The sequence below is a fragment of the Grammomys surdaster genome, unplaced genomic scaffold, assembly GCF_004785775.1.
Source record: "Grammomys surdaster isolate TR1022 unplaced genomic scaffold, NIH_TR_1.0 135, whole genome shotgun sequence".
NCBI lineage: Eukaryota > Metazoa > Chordata > Mammalia > Rodentia > Muridae > Grammomys > Grammomys surdaster.
The window spans coordinates 244,134-264,206 of NW_021604593.1; the positions used below are offsets into that span (position 1 = coordinate 244,134).

Below are 20,073 nucleotides of genomic sequence, written 5' to 3' on the forward strand. Positions count from 1 at the left end.
AAGAAGAAGAAGAAGAAGAAGAAGAAGAAGAAGAAGAAGAAGAAGAAACCCAGTTCAAAGGCCCAGAAAATATTTTCAACAAAATAACAAATGAAAATTTTCCTAACCTAAAGAAGGACATGCCTTATAAAGATACAAGAAGCTTATAGAATACCAAATGAATTGGATGAATCATAAAAGGAAGTTCCCTCATCATATAATAATCAAAACACTTACCATACAAAACAAAGAAGGAATAATAAAAGCTGCAAAGGAAAAAGGCTAAGTAATATACAAAGGCAGACCTATTAGAATTACACTCAACTTCTCAATGGAGACTCCAACAGCCAAAAAGGCATGGACATATGTCCTGTAGACTCTAACAGACCACAGACGCTAGCCCAGACTACTATATCCAGCAAAACTTTCAATCACCATAGATGGAGAAAACAAGATATTCCACAACAAAACCAAATTTAATCAGTATCTTTCCACCAATACAGCCCTACATAAGATGCTTGAAGAAAAATTCCAACTGAAAAAGGTTAACTCCAGCCGTGAAAACACAGGAAATAATCTCACACCAACAAAACTAAAAGAAGAAGAAGAAGAAGAAGAAGAAGAAGAAGAAGAAGAAGAAGAAGAAGAAGAAGAAGAAGAAGAAGAAGAGAAACACACACATGCACACTATCACCACTATTACCACCAGCAGCAACAGCAGCAGCAGCAGCAGCAGCAACAAAATAACAGGAATTAGCTGTCATTTGTCATTGATAACACTCAGTATCAATGAACTAAATTCCTCAATACAATGATACAGACTAACATAATGGATGTGAAAATTGGATCCACCCTTCTAATACACATAACAAAACACCCCAGTATCAAAGATAAACATTACTTCATAGTAAAGAGTTGAGAAACATTTTACAAGAAAATACACCTAAGAAACAAGCTGATGTAGTCTCAAAAGATACAAGAAAGTTGAAACAATCTCTCCATCATTTCAAAGCTGAACTTCAACAAGAACAGAAACAACAGAAGCCTACAAATTCATGGAAAGTGAACAACTCTGTACTGAATAGCAACTGGATCAGGACAGAAAGAGAAAAAAGAAAGAAAGAGAGAAAGAAAGAAAGAAAGAAAGAAAGAAAGAAAGAAAGAAAGAAAGAAAGAAAGAAAGAAAGAAAGGAAGAAAGGAAGGAAGAAAGAAAGAACAGATGGACAGACGGACAGACAGAGAAAGAGAGGGAGGGGGAGAGAGAAAGAAAGAAAGAAAGAAAGAAAGAGAGAGAGAGAGAGAGAGAGAGAGAGAGAAAGAAAGAAAGAAAGAAAGAAAGAAAGAAGGAAAGAGAAAAGAAAAGGACTTCATAGAATTCAATGAGAATGAATGCACAACTTACTAAAGCTTATGGGACACAATGCTTTCATAGCAGTACTAAGAGGAAAGTTCATAGCATTAAGTACCTTCATAAAGAAACTAGAGAGTCGTGAATGTTTCTGCTTGACGTGGTCTGTGTGCCGCTCCTGCATGCAGGGAGCTCAGGCAAGCTCAGAAGTCCCGACATGGGTAGAATGACCTATGATGATGTGCATGAGAACTTCACTCAGGAAGAGTGGGCTTTGCTGGATCCTTCTCAGAAGAATCTCCACAAAGAAGTGATACTGGAGATCTATAGGAATCTTGTTGCTATAGGCTACATTTGGGAAGACCATAATATTGAAGAACATTTTCAAAGTTCTGGAAGACTTGAAAGGCATAAAAGAAGTCATACTGAAGAGAAACCCTCTGAGTTTATTCAACGTGGTAAAGCCTTTGCATCTCAGAGTTATAACCAAAGACAAGAAAGAATTCATACCAAAGAGTAACTTTATCAAGGTATCCAACATTGTGAAGCCTTTGCATATCACAGTAGCCTCAAAATACATAAAACAACACTTACTGGAGCTAAATCCTATGAGTGTAACCAATGTGGTAAAGACTGTATCTCACAGTTCTCTTCAAAGGCATAAAAAAGTTCATAAAGGAGAGAAACCTTATGAATGTAATCAGTGCGTAAAGACTTTGCATGTCAAGGTAGACTACAAAAGCATAAACAAATACATACAGGAGAGAAACCTCATAAGTGTAATCAAAGTGGGAAAGTCCTTGGATGTCAAAGTGTACTATGGTATCATAGAAGAACACATACAGAAGAAAATCTTATGAATGTAATCAATGTGGCAAAACCTTTGTATATCACAGTTATCTTCAAAAACATAAAAGAACACATACTGGAGAGAAACCCCTCGAATGTAACCAATGTGATAAAGCTTTCACAGGAAATAGTCACCTCCTAAGACATAAAAGAATAAATACTGATGAGAATCCCCATGAGTGTAACCAATGTGGTAAAGATTTTGCATGCCACAATTCTCTTCAAAAGTTCACCACAGGAGAGAAATCTTACAAATGTAATCATTGTGGTAAAGGCTTTGCATGTCAAAGTGGTCTCCTGTATCATAAAAGAACACATACTTGAAAGAGAGCATATGAATGTAGTGAATGGACAGGTAAAGCCTTCATACATCACAGTCATTTTCAAATACATAAAAGAACACATACTGGAGAGAAGCCCTTTGAATGTGACCAATGTGGTAAAGACTTTTCATGAAACAGTCATCTCCTAACACATAAAAGAATACATACTGGAGAAAAACCTTATGAATGAAAACAATATGGTAAACCTTTTGCATGTCATAGTAGTCTACAAAGGGAAAAAAAGAATACTTACTGGAAAGAAACCCTATTAATGTAATCAATGTGGCAAAGCCTTTTCATGTCAAACTGGTCTCTTGTATCATAAAAGAACACATACAGGAGACAAGCCCTGTGAATGTAATCAATGTGGTAAAGCCTTTCCAAATCATCATAGTCTCCAAATACATTAAAGATCACATACTGAGAAAGACTCTTTGAATGTAACCAATGTGGTAAAACCTTTGAGTGAAGTAGTCATCTCCTAAGACATAAAATAATGCAAACTGGTGAGAAACTATGAATGTAAGCCATGTGGAAAAGCATGTCAGTTGTATTCAAAAGCATGAAAGAAACCATATTGTAGAGAAACTTCTGTGAGTATATTTAAGACTGTGAGGCTTTTGCACATTTCTATAGTCTTCATCATCATGACAGAAATCCATACTGGAGTGAAACTATAAATGTATTTAATCTGGTTCATCTTTTCAAATTTCACAAGTTGTCATCATCATTAAAATATTCATACTGTAGTCTATGAATGTAAGCAATGTGGTAAAGCCTTTGTGTTATAGGGTCCTCTGAGATCCAACACAACTCAAACTCATGTAATGCAAAGGACTAGAATTTGTTGTAATGAAGCTGCTGATGATAGATCAGAGGCAGAGAACATACTTGGAAGCTGAACTGTGACACTCCCTGCACCCACCTCCCCACACTAAGCCAGCATGTCATAGGGTTTTAAGTTTAAAAACCAGAAACATCTGCACCAAGATACAGCTACATTTTCTGACCAATCAGGAATTAGGGATAGGAACTTTCCTTATGTATTTTTTTTTATGTCCGCTGATACAGAATGTGGGTGTTACAGTCTAACCAATCACACCATTAGTTCTTTTGTGGTTAAGAACCTATATTTTGTTTTATGAAAAAAAGATGAATAGCAGAAGAGATTTTTTGGGACATTCATTATGTTTTCAGGAACAAAAGGTGCATAACAGAAGCTGGTCCACTATTGGGAAGTCCCCAGCTATCCTAGGGCATACAAACTTGCATTTAGTTTCACCTTATGATTAAATAGAAGCTGATAACAAAAAGTCAATTCCTAGGACATGTTTCTTTTGTTTTTTCCCAAGATTTGCATATCACAGTCATTTTTGAATACTTAAAAAAATCATACTGGAGAGAAAACCCTACAAATGTCATCAATGTGATAAAGCCATTCCCAACGCAGTTATATACAGACACTAAAAGGAACACATTTGATAGGAATATTATGAATATGCAATTGGTAAATCATTTACATGTAGAAGTAGTCTGAAAAATCATAAGAAAAAGTGATACCACAAAGGAACCCATAGTTGTAGTCAGTGTGGTAACATTTTGCACTTCATGATATCTTCATACAAGAGTAGAAGATTTTAGTGTACAATCCATCTTTAAAGACTTTGCATATCTCAGTAGTCTCTGAGGACCTAACACATTTATACTGAAGTGAATCTATGACTCTGAAGAATTTGGTAATATCTATAGCTGAGACACTTAAACATTCATTTACACAAGTCTCAACAGTATATTCAAGCGCTATGATATGATGTCCCACTTTATTTTGTCTGCACTTGCAAATACAATAATCCCTCTTTATTTTGTTTTGACTCTTAATCCCAATTCTCTTCAATTACATGAAATTACTCATCCAGATGTAAAGCTTTATGGGTATATATTAGTGCCTTTTCTGTAGCTGTGATAAAACACAGTGTATAAGGGAACTCATAAAAGATTTTAATTTGGCTTATGGTTTCAGAGGGGTATTGGATAACCACAAAAGTGGCAACACGAGTGTCAAAAATTCCCTTCAAATGTTGTGGTCTAGCCTGGATTGGATGTCAGTCATTAGTCAAGGCTACATTTTAACCCTTGATTTTCAAGTGTCAACCTCCTGAGTATAAGTTAATGCATAGATAATATACCTCAATGTGTCCTACTTTGTCAACAGATTTTAACAACGCTAATGTTAAAATGTTTAATAGAGAGAATATAACAAACATTACATACTTCATATGTGTCCAAAACGGCATTGTCATGTGCCTGGAAGAGATGTAACAAGATAGGATATTCAGCAATCAACAGTGCATCCCACAGGATAGCTTGATTGTCATGGCCCCATTAGTTACCATTTGGCACTTCATCTTGAAGTATGCCATCAAAGGGGATTATGTAGAGATGTTAATGTAACAGCACTGAGATTTATTTAGAATAAAGCATTTCTATTAATGAAAAAAAGAAATTAGAGAAATCTCATACTTTACAGCACACCAAAAAGCTCTATAACAAAAAGAAGCAAATACACTCAAGAGAAGTAGGTGGCAGGAAATAATAAAATGGATGGTTGAAATCAATAAAATCAAAACAAAGAGAACAATACAAAGAATCAATGAAACAAAGAGTTGGTTCTTTGAGAAAACCAACAAGATAGACAAATCTTTATTCAATCGAAAATATCCAAACAAATAAAATTTAAAAAAAGGTAAGGATATAGCAACAGACACTTAGGTACTCCAAAGAAACATTAGGTCATACATTAAAAACCTATATTCTACAAAATTAGAAAATCTAAAGGAAGTAGATACTTTTCTTGGTAGATACCACTTACCAAAGTTAAATCAAGATCAGATAAGAAATTAGATAGACTACTAGCCCCAAAAGAAACAGAAGCAATCATTAAAAGTCTCCCAACCAAAATGTAAAAAACAAAACAACAAAAACTCAGAGCCCAACTGTTTTAGAACAGAATTCTACCAGACTTTCAAAGAAGAGTTTATGCCAATACATCTCAAATTATTTTACAAAATATAAATAGAAGGGACATTGCCAAATTCATTTTATGAGGCCACAGTCACCCTGACACCAAAATCACATATTCAACAAAGAAATAGAATTATAGACCAATATTCTTCATCAACATAGGTGCAAAAATACTCAATAAAATACTCTCAACCTAAATTTAAGAATACATCAGAAAGATTATCTACCAGGATCAAGTGAGCTTCATCCTAGAGATGCAGAAATGTTTAAGCACATGAAAATCAATCAATGTAATCCACCATATAAAACAAAATATAAGACAAAAACCACATAGTCATCTCATTAGATGCTGAAAAAGTCTTTGACAAAATCTGATGATGCTACATGATAAAAAGTCATGGAGATATTAGGAATAAAATGGACATACTTAAACATAATTGTGACAATTTGAAGCAAGCCTATAGACAAATTCAAATTCATCAAATTAAATGGAGAGAAATTCAAAGCAATTTCACTAAAATCAGGAGCAATACAAGGCTATCCACTCTCTATATATCTATTTAATATAGTACTTAAAGTTCTAAATAGAACAATGAGACAACTGAAGAAGATCAAAGGGATACAAATGGAAAGAAAGAAGTCAAAGTATCATTGTTTGTAGATGCTATGATAGTATATGCAAGCAGTCCCAAAAATTCTAACAGAAAACTCCTAAATCTGATAAACACCTTTAGGAGAGTGGCTGGATAAAGACTAACAAAAAATTCAGTGGCCCTCCAGAGCTGCAAAAAATATAAAATATCTTGGTGTAACTCTAACAAAGCAAAAAGACTTCTATAACAAGACCTTCAAGTCTTTGAAAAACAAAATTGAAGAAAATATCAGAATATAGGAAGATTTCCCATGCTCATGGACCAGTCAGATTAACATAGTAAAAGTGCCCATCTTATAGCAATCTACAGATTCAATGCAATCCTCATCAAAATTCCACACAATTCTTTACAGACTTTGAAAGGCAATACTCAGCTTCATGTGGAAAAATCCATAACTGGATCTCAGCCTATAGAAAAACACAAGTGGATCCATATCTATCACCCTGCACAAAACTCAAGTCAAATTGGATTCAAAGACCTCAATATAAGCCAGATAAACTGAACTTCATAAAACCCAGGTAAACTTTAAAAAATCCTATACAATAAAAAGAAATTCCAGAGGCATCACCATCAATGATTTCAAGCTCTACTACAGAGCTATAGTAATAAAAAGTGCATGGTATTAACATGAAAACAGACAGGTTGATGAACGTAATATAATCCAAGACACAGATGTCAACCCATACACCTATGAACATGTAATTTTACTATAAAGAAGCTATAAATACATAATGGAAAAGTAAAAGCATCTTTAAATAATGGTGCTGATCTAACTGGATCTTAGTATGTAGAAAAATGCATAAAACTCAAGTCAAATTGGATCAAAGACTTCAATATAAACTAGATAAACTGAACTTAATAAAAAAGAAAGTAAGGGATAGCCTTGAATACATTGGCTCAGGAAACAACTCCTGAACACATTGATAGGACAGTCAATAGGATCAACAATCAATAAATGATACCTCATAAATATGAAAAGCAAGGCAAAGGACACTGTCAGTGGGACAAAATGGGAGCCTACAAAATGGGAAGAGTTCTTGATCAACTCCACATCTGACAGAGAGCAAATATCCAAACTACACAAAGAATTCAAGAAACTAAACATCAACAAACCAAATCTAATTTTTAAAATGAAGTACAGAGAATTTTTAACAGAAGAATCTCAAATGACTGAGAAATACTTAAATGTTCAACATCCTTAACTGTCAGGGAAATGTAAATCAAAACTACTTGAGATTCCATCTTATACCTGTCAGAATGTCTAAAATCAAAAACACAAGAAACAGCTCATGCTGGTGAGGATGTGGAGCAAGGGGAAAGTTCTCCATTGAGGGTGGGAGTGCAAACTTGTACAGTCACTAAGGAAACCAATATGGTGGTTCCTCAGAAAATTGGGACACAATCTATCTCAAGACCCAGTTATACTAATTTTAGGCATATACCCAAAGGATGCTTCATTCTACCACAAGGACACTTGCTCAGCTGTGCTGATAGCAGCTTTATTTACAATAGCCAGAACCTAGAGACAACCTAAAGAATGAATAAAGAAAATGTAGTACATTTACACAATGGACTATTACTCAGCTGTTAAAAAACAATAACATCATGAAATTTGCAAGCAAATGGATAGAAATTAAAAAAAAATCATCCTGAGTGAGGCAACCCAGACCCAGAAAGACAAACAAGGTATGAACTCATTTACTTTAGAGATAATGGCTATACTGACTTACTTTACAGCCATTAGCTGTAAAGAAAATAATTGTGCTAAAATTCACAGCCTCAGAGAGGCTAAGTAATAAGGAGACCTCAAAAGGGGGGCATGGATAGTCCTGAGAAATGTAAATAGAATAGAATTTGGAGGTGGACTCGAGGCAAGTAAAGATGGAAACAGGAGGGATCAGTCAGCGTCAGGAATGAAGAGTACTGGGAGAGACAACTGGAATTGGGGGACACTGGGCTGGGAATGTGGAAACCTAGTAGAGTGGAAGCTCCCTGAAGTCTATGAGAATGGCCCTAGCAAAGACTTCTAGTAATGGGGAGTATGCAGCATGAACCAGCCATCTTTTATAGCCAGGCAAGGCTTCCAGCAGAAGGACTGGGACACCAACCCAGCAACAAAACCTTAGACCTACAATCTGTCCTGCTGCAAGGTGTCCTGGTGGCACAAAACTTGTGGGAGTGGTCAACCAATGTTCCAACTTAAGGTCCATGCTATATGAGAGGGAACTCACACCTAACACTGCTTGGATAACCAAGAACCAAAGACTGTACTGCCCATCCAGGACAGAATTAACATAACTTAAAACATTGAATAAAATGATTACTAATGATATTCTGCTATACTCATAGATTAATCCCTAGCCCCATTGTCATCAGAGCAACTGATGAGATCAGATCCAGAGACCCATGGCCAAATATTAGGCAGAGCCGGGGGACCCTGCAGAAGTAGTGTGGAAGAATTGTAGGAGCTGGAGGGGTCCTACAATTGAATTGACATATTGAAAACATCGAATCAACTAGGCAGGGCTCAGAGGGTATCACAGAAGCAACAGTCACAGACTCTGTGTGGGTCTGAGCTAGGTCCTCTACAAATGTTATGGTTATGTAGCTTTGTCTTCTTGTGGTACTCCTAACAACGGGAGTGAGGAGGTGTCTCTGACTCTTTTGCCTGTTATTGGAACCCTTTCCTCCTCCTGGGTTGCCTCATCTAGCCTTGGCATGATGATTTGTACCCAGTCTTATTGTAACTTGTTGTGTCATGTTCAGTTGATATCCCTGGTAGGCCTGCTACTTTTGAAGGGAAACAGAGGGGGAGGGATTTGGAAGCGAGGAGAGGTGGAGTGGGGGTGGAATGGAGGGAGGGGAAACTGTGGTCAGGATGCAACGTATGAAAGAATTTTTTAAAATGGCTGCTCTTCAAGGGGACCTGGGTTCAATTCCCAGCACCTACATGATGGATCACAACTAACTCCAGTTCTAGGGGATTTGACTCCCTCTTCTGGCTACTTCAGGAATTAAATGCTTGTAGACCATAGACACAGTCTGGCAAAACACATAAAATAAAATTATTTTTGGAAACACCAAGGAAGTGTATTTTTCAGTTAAAAAAAAACAGATACATAGTTTAAATGATAAATTAATGAAGAACTTGTTCAATGATATATATATGTATATATATACATATATATGTATATACATATATATATAACAATAAGCTCAAGTTTATGGTGATTTACAGGAACTGAAAATTAAATTCATAAAATGCTTCTCATAGAAGGGTAAACATCAAGGTTCCTAGAGAATAACAAAGGAAAGACAAACTAGAAAAGTAAAAACAAATAGGGTTCAGTGACACAGGCCTTTTAATACTAGCAGTCAAGAGGCAGAGTCAGGTGGTCTCTATGAGTTCCAGACAGCCAGGTCTAAATAGTTATGAGAGGTGAACCTGTCACAATTAAATAAGTAAATAATAAATAAATATGTAAACAAATTTCACTTGTAACCAAGTGTGGTGTATTGAACCTGAAATCCCAGCACTCCAGAGCACAGACAGAAGAATCAAAAGGTGGAGTCCATGGGGAAAGTGGAGAGGGAAAGTTGCAGTCAGGGTATAATATATGAAGGAATAAAGGAAAAGAAAAGAATAAAAAGGAAAAAGCTAGGGATAAAGTAAGTACCATTTTTTAAAAAGAAAAGAATAACTAGAAAAGTAAAAAATAAAAATAAAATAAATAAGTTGGAGACCAACTTAAGCTCCATGGCTAGATCCTAACTCAAGAAAAAAAATCATTGAGAAGTAAGAAATTATAAGGTCTTTAAAAATAACCTATGTATGTAAGTATATATAAAGACTATATCTTAAAATTATTTAGCCTCATTACAATATTTTTTAAAATGTTTTCAGTCCCATGCATTGGTTCTACTTAAAATACCAAATAAAATTTTTCCAGTTTGTGACACTTTACCATAGTTTTCTCACGATATTTCATTAGTGAGTGACCAATCCAATGTCAATATAGAAATTGTTAAAGATGGCAAGGATGAGAAAATTTTTAACTAGTTTAATGAAATGATTGAGAGAAAAGATATCATGAAGGAGTGACTGTTAGACACAATGCTTTATATTATGAACTTACCTCTTTCAAATGTTCTACCTGCCTTTCTCTCTGACTTGTGTCCTCTGCAGAGCCTAGCACAGGAGGGAGACTAGGACTAAAGGCCATGAGGTCGGTCTTGGGTGGACCCTCTCCAGAGCACACCCTCTGACGCCTTTGCTGAGAATATGACCAGCTCCCCACTGCACTGGAGCACACCAGCATGGGCTTCACTGGAGCACAGACTCCATCAATGGGCCTTGCTGAGCAGCGTAGCGCGGTGTAAAGCAGCAGTGTGAGCACTAACAGGCTGGACACGGCGCAAATAGCAATGATCAGGTATACGTTGACAGTCACCAGCGAAGTCTCCGAAGATGCTATGCTCTCGGAAGCAAGGGAAGATACCTTGGGTGACTGGCCATTCTCCACCAGAGACACTAGCACTGTGGCTGTAGCAGTCAGCGCGGGCTCTCCATGGTCCTTCACCAATACCAACAGTCGCTGGCGCGGCGCATCTGCTTCGTCTAGTGCGCGCGTGGTGCTGATCTCGCCTGTGTACAGACTCACACGGAAGGGACTGCGCATGCTCCCTGCTGCCAACTGCAGCTCATAAGACAGCCACGCATTGTAACCAGAGTCCGCATCTACTGCGCGCACCTTCGCCACTACATGCCCTGAACCCACTGACCTAGGCACAAGCTCGCTCACTGCCCCGCCGGCTCCAACAGCTCTGTGAGGCAGCAGTGTGGGCGCGTTGTCATTCTCATCCAGCACAAACACTTGCAGAGTCACATTGCTGCCCAGGGCAGGCACACCAGCATCCCGCGCGCTCACCTGGAACTGCAGCAGCTCCAGCTCCTCATGGTCCAGAGGCTGCAGTGCGAACACCTTGCCGCTCTCCGCGTGCACAGACACATAGCTCGACAGCAAGCGCTCGCCCACCCTCCGCTCCACCAGCGAGTAGGACACCAGAGCATTCTCCTGCGCATCCGCGTCCACCGCTGACACTGTGAAGATGTGCGCGCCAGGCGGGTTGTTCTCCCTCACAAACACCGTGTATTCGGGCTGCGCGAAAACAGGCACATTGTCGTTCACATCAGCCACCTCCACGGACACGCTGGCTGTGGCCCACAGCGAGGGAGAGCCCCCGTCGCGGGCTGTCACCACCACCTTATAGTCAGCAGTGGTCTCGCGGTCCAAGACGCTGTCCAACACTAAGGAATAGTAATTCTTGAAAGTGGACACCAGCTTGAAGGGGAGGTGAGGCGTCAGAGAGCAAGTCACCTGCCCGTTGTCACCCGAGTCTCGGTCAGACACACTGACCAGAGCTATGACAGTGCTTGGCTGCGCATCTTCTCTGACTGGGAGTGACAGGGAAGTAATCGTGACCTCTGGTGCATTATCATTCACATCTAGTACTTCCACCATAAGGGTACAATGGCCTGTCATGGGGATATTCCCTTTGTCCATTGCCTCCACGGGTATTTCATATAGTTTAATTTCTTCGAAATCCAGTAGGCCTTTTGTCCTAACTTCTCCGCTGTTGGGATCTATATAAAATGCATGCGCCACCGCAGGGGATACAGGCCGCCTGAAGGAGTAGATTATATTTCCATTTGTACCCTCGTCAGGATCTGTGGCGTTTAAGTTAATCACCAACGTTCCGTTAAGTGCATCCTCTAACACTCTAACTTTATAAACGGACCGATCAAACTCTGGAGCGTTGTCATTCACATCCAGGATGGTGATCAGCAGCTGAACTGTGCCAGTCAGTTCCGGTTTGCCTCCGTCACTAGCTGTTAGTAATAAACTATGTTCCTGAATTTCTTCTCTGTCTAATGATTTCTTTAACACAAGGGATAATGAAGAAGTTCGCTCACGATTGTTTTGCGTGTCCAAAGCGAAATAATCACTGGGATCCAATCGGTAGGTCAAGGCGGAATTGATTCCAATATCTGCATCGGATGCGCCATCTAGTGGAACTCTAGTTTCTGGAGGTCTCGACTCTGCAATCACAATGTTTTTGTTGGTTTCGGGGAACACAGGTGGGTTGTCATTAATGTCCCTCACCTCCACCTCCACGTGGAAAACCTGCAGCGGCCTGTCCACGATCACCTCCAGGTGGATGCTACACTCTGCGCTCCGCCCGCACAGCTCCTCCCGGTCGATCCGAGAATTCACAAACAAAATGCCATTCTGCAGATTTACCTCCAGAAGGTCCCCGCGGTCCTTGGACGCCACCCTGAACAGGCGGGGCACCAGCTCCGCCAGTTCCAGCCCCAGGTCCTGTGCGATGCGGCCCACGAAGGTGCCGTGTTTGGCCTCCTCGGGGACGGAGTAGTGGAGCTGGCCACTCCCTACCTCCCAGAAGAGCAGAAGTGACAGCAGGAGGCACAGGGATCCTGGGCCGCTTTGCGAGGATAATGGCATGGTACACACGCAGAAAGAGACTGTGGTAGCTACAGTATACAGAATATCTTACCTGAAACTGTCTCTCCAAAGCTGTTTTGAAGATGTCCTAGTAGTAGAGAATTCACAACGAGTTCTCTAAAGGAAGTGACTTTCTTTGAAAAAACAGTTAGCAGTGAAGAGCGACATCATGAGGCATAAATGTGTAAGTGTAGCGATCACTAATCCATATTTTCCATTGCTATAAGCCTTTATTCTCTTGCAATTCTGAATATTCCACAGCAAGTATGTGTGTGAGAGTTAAATATTTGTTATCCAGGAACAGTAAATTATTTATTTTCAACATCAGGTGTTATTTAACAACGTCTTGCAGTGTGTGTGTGTGTGTGTGTGTGTGTGTGTAAAATTTTTAATTAGATAATATATTATGTATTTATATATTTGGCTTCGTTGTGGTAGGTCTCTAGTTCTCATAGACATTCAGGTTTTGTTAGCAATATTCTTTCCCTGTAATATTTTCAAGACCTTCTCCCATTAGCTACCACTAATTCTAAATGGAAACATAATTATCACATAAAACACATGAAGTGAAAGATGGGCAGTTATATACTAGATTTCAAATAATACCCACTGTGCATAAGTTCCAAGAGTAGATAAAATATTTATATTTTAAAGAATGTGTCTAACTGTAATATGTTTGTGTGGGTACACAACAATCTATAAAAAATAATGATTTTTTTTATGTTTTCAGTTCACCTTGTAGAAAACATACCAAGAAATAAAAACCTGTTTAGTATAATTTAAGCTACTACCAGTAGTTTAAACTTGCATTTTTCCTACCACATCTTAATTTCATCATCAGTAGAAAAAACTTGGTACTGTTTAAATTAACTCTAATTTTTCAACTATATGATAGTAGCAACACATTGATGCTAATACATCATTCGCCAGAGAATATTACTGTTATCTGTTATTATAGCTACAAAGTCAAAAAGTTTCAGGCCAAACAGTACAATAAAAGATATATTTTATATATTATAAATGTAGGGGGTTGAGAGATGGAGTTAAGAGCAGTGGCTGCTCTTCTAGATGTCCCAAGTCCAATTCCTAGCAGCCAAGTAGTTGTCTACAACCATCTATGATGGGGTCTTATGCCCTGTTCTGGTGTGTAGGCACAGATTCAGACAAAGCACTCATACACATAAAATATATAAACATAAACTTTAAAGTAAATGCAAATTGTATATGATCCTAATGTTATACTATCAATTGTATATCCAATTTTTACATTGCCTAGTCTGTGAACAACTCTATACAAAATGACCATCGAGTTAGTTTCTGTACCTCTATTCCCTTCTGAAATCCATGCGGAGTACTGTATCCTCTTTCCCATGCAATCTTCTCCTGTTTCTCTGTTTCTACTGCATGCATTACCCTTGTGATGGCAATAGTCCCTTGATTCTTCCTAATGCTTCCTGTCTTCCAGAATGTACACATATTGCATCACTTATCCCTGGACATAAGGCAACCATTTGCAGTATTTCCTTTAAGACATCCTAGAATCACTCATCTGTTTATTGTCTCAAACATTCTCTTCAATTTCCAACACAGTTAACTATGTATTCACACTATTGATCTTTGGTATAAAGTTGTTTATTATCCATGGTGACAATAGATATTTGGATTTCCCTTTACCTAAATTGGACACTCAAATGGATGCATCTTTCTTATCTATAGGACTTTCTCGTTTTTTTCTTCTCTCAGTTTCTCAGTGTTATTCCCATCATGCGATGTCATGGTTTTCCCATTAAGATACATCCCCAAACATGAAATGGAGGACTCTTTTCTTATAGCAACACTTATTTATTTTACCAGCTATTTTTTCAAATTTATGATTTTATGAGTATATTTTGTCTTCATGAATGCACATGTGCATGCCTGATATCTATGGAGGCCAGAAAAGTGTTGAGTTCTCTGGAACTAGAGTTACTAATAGCTGTCAAACACCACAGATTCTCTAGAAGAGTAACAAGCCCTTAACTACTTTGTCATCTCTCCCCAGTTTAGGCTGACCCTATTCTCTGGGGAAACAATATGTTTTCCTCCATTTAACCTTACTAACTCCATCTTCATTTCAGTGCTGCCTGTCTCCTTCTTCGCTTGCTTCTTTTCTCCACATGACTAAGATGTTCAAACATCTTTAACTTCCAGATAAAAAATCATTCATCTTCTTTTCTAACATTTACTTGATCTTCACACTCTGACTTTCAACTTTGGTTACCTTGTAGAGAACAACTGTAGTCCTGAGTGTGCATTCTTGACACGAGTAACAGCTCTCACAACTAAGGGCATTTGAAGATGAAATTTCTGGTTTCTTTGAAGAATAAGTTGTGTTGTGGGATGTTTTCCTTGAAACTGTCTTATAAATGCATGTTTTTGCTGAAGCAGACATGTGGGAGGATATTTTGCTGAGAACAGACACATGGTGTTTCTCTGGAAGCAGTAGGGAAAAGAGGCATGTGATGTTTTGCTAGAGTGGATGCTTGAGAGAAGGAGTATAAATATAACTCAACAGACAGTGGACAAAGCTGTGTGGCATTGGTTCACCTTGCCACAGTTTGCTGGTCATCATTTGTCATGACTATGTAGAGAGAAATGCATCAAAGGACTTCTGGTGGTGTTCTGGCAGCTACTTGCCTCTTTGACAGACTCAGGCCATTTGGTGGAGCCTGCAAGTTTCTTGTGGATCAAACTGCCTTTGTTGATTCATAAATGGTGTTTGCAAGTGGATCAAGCTGCTCCTGATGATTCATGTGAACTGAATTGCTGATAGCCTGACAACACAGATTGGATTCACACCAAATAACTATTTCTTGACAGGTCTACATCCTCTTTTGCCCTATTAACCTTTCATTTGCACTGCCTCTGGTGTATGGTGGCCTAGAAGGGAAGTTAAAGCATTCAAGTACACTTATTAAAGTAGGATTTTAAAAATAAAAGCCTAAAGGAGTGGCATGCCCTACTCTGTGCCTGAGCCTAGGATGTTTGCTGAAGCAGGATGATTGTATAGCAGTTGACCTTTACTAAGAGGAGAGCCATGCAGAAGGCTCTACCCACAGTCTCCTTGCTCCACAAGACTGCACATTCACTACCACCCCATAATATTCTTTACTAAGATCAGCTGGCTACTCCCTTCTTTTCCCAGTATATTATAAAAGTGATTGAGTGTCAAGGGGAGGCTGCCATGTCTCCATCCAAGCATACAGCCCACCTGGTCCCAGCTTGGCTTCTACTTTGTGTCTGTTTTTCTTAATCTCCCATTGCTTGCAGTTATCTTTCCAGGACCCAGCCTCCACAGTAGAGACATTACCTACTTTCTATCTTTCTAAGCCTACCATAGAAGACTGAATAGTGGTCCCAAAAGATGTACCTACATCTTAAGACTCATGAATATAACTTTATATACTAAACCAATGTGGCTAAATTAAGAATAATTTGTTCTGCAAAATTCAAGTCAGACCTAAATGTCACTACATATGTCCTTATCAAACAAAAATCACAGATAAGAAGATATGAAGAAGAGAAGGCAATGTAACTATAAAGACAGAAGTTGAAAGTGATGTAGTCACAAACCAAGGAATGCCAATAGCCATCAGAAACCAACAGAAACAAGGAATATAGTTTTTCTCTCCTGCTGTAATATTTCTTAACATGTTTTACTCTTGTAGGCGAAGTAGTCCCTGATGGTACAATAGTACTTGATTCTTACAAGTTCTTCATGTCTTCATTTTGGACTTCTGGCTTCAAAAAGTGTGAGACAAAGAAACGTCTCTTCCCAGTCTGTGATCATTTCTTACCGCAGCCTCAGAAATTAATCTGCATGTCTACTGAAATCAATTTCTTCAATATTACTTTTCACTTTTCAGCCTGACTCTTGGTGACTTTTGTCTTTTCATGGACTTATATTTTTGAGAATGAATTATTCCTCAATGTATTCCTCTGAGTTCTAGATCCATGTTTCAAATAATGATACTATTCTAGTACCTCAAAAATAACAGGTTCATACATGTCTCTCCAATTCCCTACCTGCTCAAACACATAAAAATAATTTACCCCCTAGTACACCAGACTTGAAATAGAACAGATGCCACTGCATTTTTGTTGTGGAAGTCTTTCTTTCAATGGCCCTCCAATTGCTATGACAGGATATGTCACTAGTGGCAGAAGCCAGTATAGCTCCTGAAATGCTTTGGTCACAGATCCAGTCTGCATTCTCACACACAAAGTTTAGGGTATAAACAAGAAAATTATATTTTACAGAAGCATACATGGCAGGCAGCAAATTGTTACAGACAATGACACATTGTTTCAGCTATTTCTTCAGGACACTATGTTTCAAGTAGCAAATAAAACCATGCTTGACAAATATGAAGTACAAGCAGTGCTTTAAGTAAATCATTAAATAAATCAATAAACCTGTGTGTAATAATTGGCCTTTCCTACCTTGATCTACTTCATTTTGTCTTTCTCTTATCATTTATATATTTTTGAGACAGTGTCGCTCTGTATGGTTCTGTCTGTCCTGGAGCTCAATATATAGACCAGGCTGACCTTGACCTCACAGAGACCCTCTAGCCTTAGCCTCCAGAATTCTAGGGTTAAAGGTGTGTGCCCCCACACCTGGCTTTATCATTCCTGTTGAGTCAGTCATCGGAAGGCTCCTTTTTGCTGAGTCAGTCATCGGAAGGCTTCTCTTTGCTGAGTCAGTCATCTGAAGGCTCCTCTTTGCTAGTCCCTCTTCAGTGTTTCCCTCAATTCTTTTCCACTACAGTTACTTAAATCTCCATTGTTCAGCAGGTGTGGTTGCACAGGACTGTAGCTCCAACACTCAGAAGCAGGCAGACGTCTGAGATCAAGACCAGCCTGGAACTACTAAGTAAGTTCCAGGACAGCCAGGGCTACATAGATAAACCCTGTCTTGGGGAAAGGGGAGAATCTCCATATGCTTGATACCCAAGTATTTATGGAAGATCCTCTATGCACTTCCCTGCTTTCATAATCTTCCCATGTCTGATCTTTCAAGTTTACATTCTTCCGAGAGCACTCTTTTACTCATACTTATCCTCCACCCGTAAAACCTTACTGTTTATCTATCCTTTGAAATGTTATCTATCCTTTAAGACACTCCTCAAGAAAATGTCGCCCAAACTCCAGTGCTCAGACCTTCTTCTAAATGGCACAGACTGCCCAGATGATACATTCCAACATCATACAATAATGAAATATTTATGATTGAACATGTAATATATTCCTGGTCCTAAAATAAAGGTTTATGAAAGAGTAGGTAAAAGCTAGGAAATTTAAAGCCTTTAACATCAGGTTGAAGGATAGGAAGTTTAGCTCCTGGTCAAAAATAAGTTCTGTATATTTTTGTGGAAGGAAATTTTAAAATGTAAGTTGTAGTTCAGAAAATTCAGCAAATACAGGCAGAAGATCAATATACCAAAACGAGGTTGGGATCCTCAAAATGAAGTTTAAACAGGTCACACTACCTTTGTAACTTCAGTGTCAGGTTTTCTCATTAGTAAGATGTGAATGATGGTTGTATCTGCATCATAGGTATAATATCAGGTTAAGATGTTGGCAGAAGGGCTAGGATTGAGTAAGGTTTTTACTTATGTTTTATAAGATTGAAAAGGGTCATTAATCAGGTACAGTGGCATGCTTCTGTAATTCTACCCATTCATGAAGCTGAAGGAAAAGAATTACAAATTTGAAGCCAGTGGCGACCACATTTCTAGACAAATGAATAGAAGAAAGCAATGTCATTACTGCTGGGAATGTAGCTCAGATGTAAAGCACTTGCTCGGCATGGGCAAGGCCAAGGCATAGATCACCAACTCAGTAAGACTAAAATTCCACTGTTTATGTGCCAACATAGAAAAAAATAATCAAATAAACTATTATAAGACAGGTCTTCATGTAGGTGATGTTTAAGTATTTTTAAATTCACAAATGATTTTACTATATGTGTTTAAGGAGAGTATAATAGCAACCTCACTTTTAAAAAGTAAGGGAAGAAAGACCTAAGGAGATGGCTCAAGTGTGTGGACCTGAGTTTGGATACCCAGAACCCATGTAAGAGCCAAGCAAGCACTAGGATGATGGAAACAGAAGGATCCCTGGGGCTCAATCTAGCAGAATCAGCAAGTTCCAGGTTCAGTTAGAACTTCAATTGAAACACAGTTGAAGAAAACACATTGACCTCTGGTTTTTTCACCCATGTTTGCACACACATGCACACACATGCATGTGCACAGATACCATAATTAATTGTCACTCTGCTTGAAAAGTCACAAAATTATTCATCTTACAATCAAATACAAGACATTCTTGCTATTGCCACTATTATAGTTGTAATATAATATTTTAATCTCTGGATTGTACAAAAATTAGTATGGTGATTGATGAAGCCACTTTCCTAACATTGGAAGATCAATTAAGGAATTTATTCATATATATGAATATGTATATTCATATATATTAAATATATAAACATATATTAATATATTTATATAATATAATTATATATTTATATAATATATGTTTGTATATTAATATATATTTAAAATTTTGAAATTGATGAAATAATTCTTTTTTATTGCTCATTTGATTATTGCTCATTGAAAACGATTAGTGATGCTTTTTGCCATGCTAGCATACACAAAGGCACATCAGGAGATCTTTAGTGTATGGCCAAAGTTTACTACAAACACCAGCACGGTGACTATTGCAGTAAGTGCCAGCTCTCCTAGTGCTTCATGAACACTACTAAGCAATGGCACTGTGAATCAGCCTGGTGCAAACACTAAGGCCCATAAAAATAAATAGTTTAAAATGTTTAATAAAAAAAGAGAAAGAAGTGCCTTTTGTTCTCTTTCTCTAAACATCAGCAAATTATCATTAACATCCTCAATGACCTGTACCTCCATGTGGAAAACCTGCAATGGCCTGTCCACAATCACCTGCAGGTGGATGTGCCAATGGTCTCCAGTGATCCAGCTCCTCCTAGTCAATCCAAGAATTCACAAACAAAATGCCCTTCTGCAGATTTACCTCCAGATGGTCTGTGTGGTTTTTAGACGCCACTCTGAACAGACCAGGGCATCAGCTCTACCAGCTCCAGCCTCAGGTCCCATGCAATGCAGCCTACAAAGGTACTTGGCCTCCATGAGGATGAAATAGTGGAGCTGGGCACTCCCTGCCTCCCAGGCTGCAAGGAGCCAGAGCAAGAACAGTAGACCCTGGGACCTCAGTACTCTTCACCAAGAAAACAGCATCACAGATTGGGGTGGGTGGGAACTGTCAGCTTCAAGGACATTCATGAGATATTTAT

The 20,073-nt window shown here is 38.5% G+C and overlaps 2 protein-coding genes across 11 annotated transcripts in view; one reads left to right on the forward strand and one right to left on the reverse strand.

Moving 5' to 3' along the window:
• LOC114617219 (protocadherin alpha-4) overlaps window positions 1–20,073 on the reverse strand; it is a 238,010-nt gene that overhangs the window by 142,781 nt on the left and 75,156 nt on the right. The window contains exon 1 of one of the 10 annotated variants that reach the window (XM_028762756.1): window positions 10,311–12,698. The exons of the other annotated variants lie outside the window; for them this stretch is intronic. Coding sequence (XP_028618589.1) covers window positions 10,311–12,698 — 2,388 coding nt within the window. Of the gene's footprint in view, window positions 1–10,310; window positions 12,699–20,073 lie in introns of those variants that run through there. 10 annotated transcript variants of the gene reach the window in all.
• LOC114617151 (zinc finger protein 120-like) lies at window positions 1,474–2,501 on the forward strand. Its single transcript, XM_028762670.1, has 3 exons — window positions 1,474–1,675; window positions 1,737–2,031; window positions 2,225–2,501. Exons 1-3 carry the CDS (start codon window positions 1,474–1,476, stop codon window positions 2,499–2,501), a joined length of 774 nt encoding a protein of 257 aa, XP_028618503.1.

Coding starts and splice junctions, on each gene's coding strand:
- LOC114617151 (XM_028762670.1), top strand. CDS start 1,474: ATGTTTCTGCTTGACGTGGTCTGTGTGCCGCTCCTGCATGCAGGGAGC. Junction 1,676..1,736: donor TAGGAATCTTGTTGCTATAG/GCTACATTTGGG, acceptor AAGACTTGAAAG/GCATAAAAGAAGTCATACTG. Junction 2,032..2,224: donor AAACCTTATGAATGTAATCA/GTGCGTAAAGAC, acceptor TGTATATCACAG/TTATCTTCAAAAACATAAAA.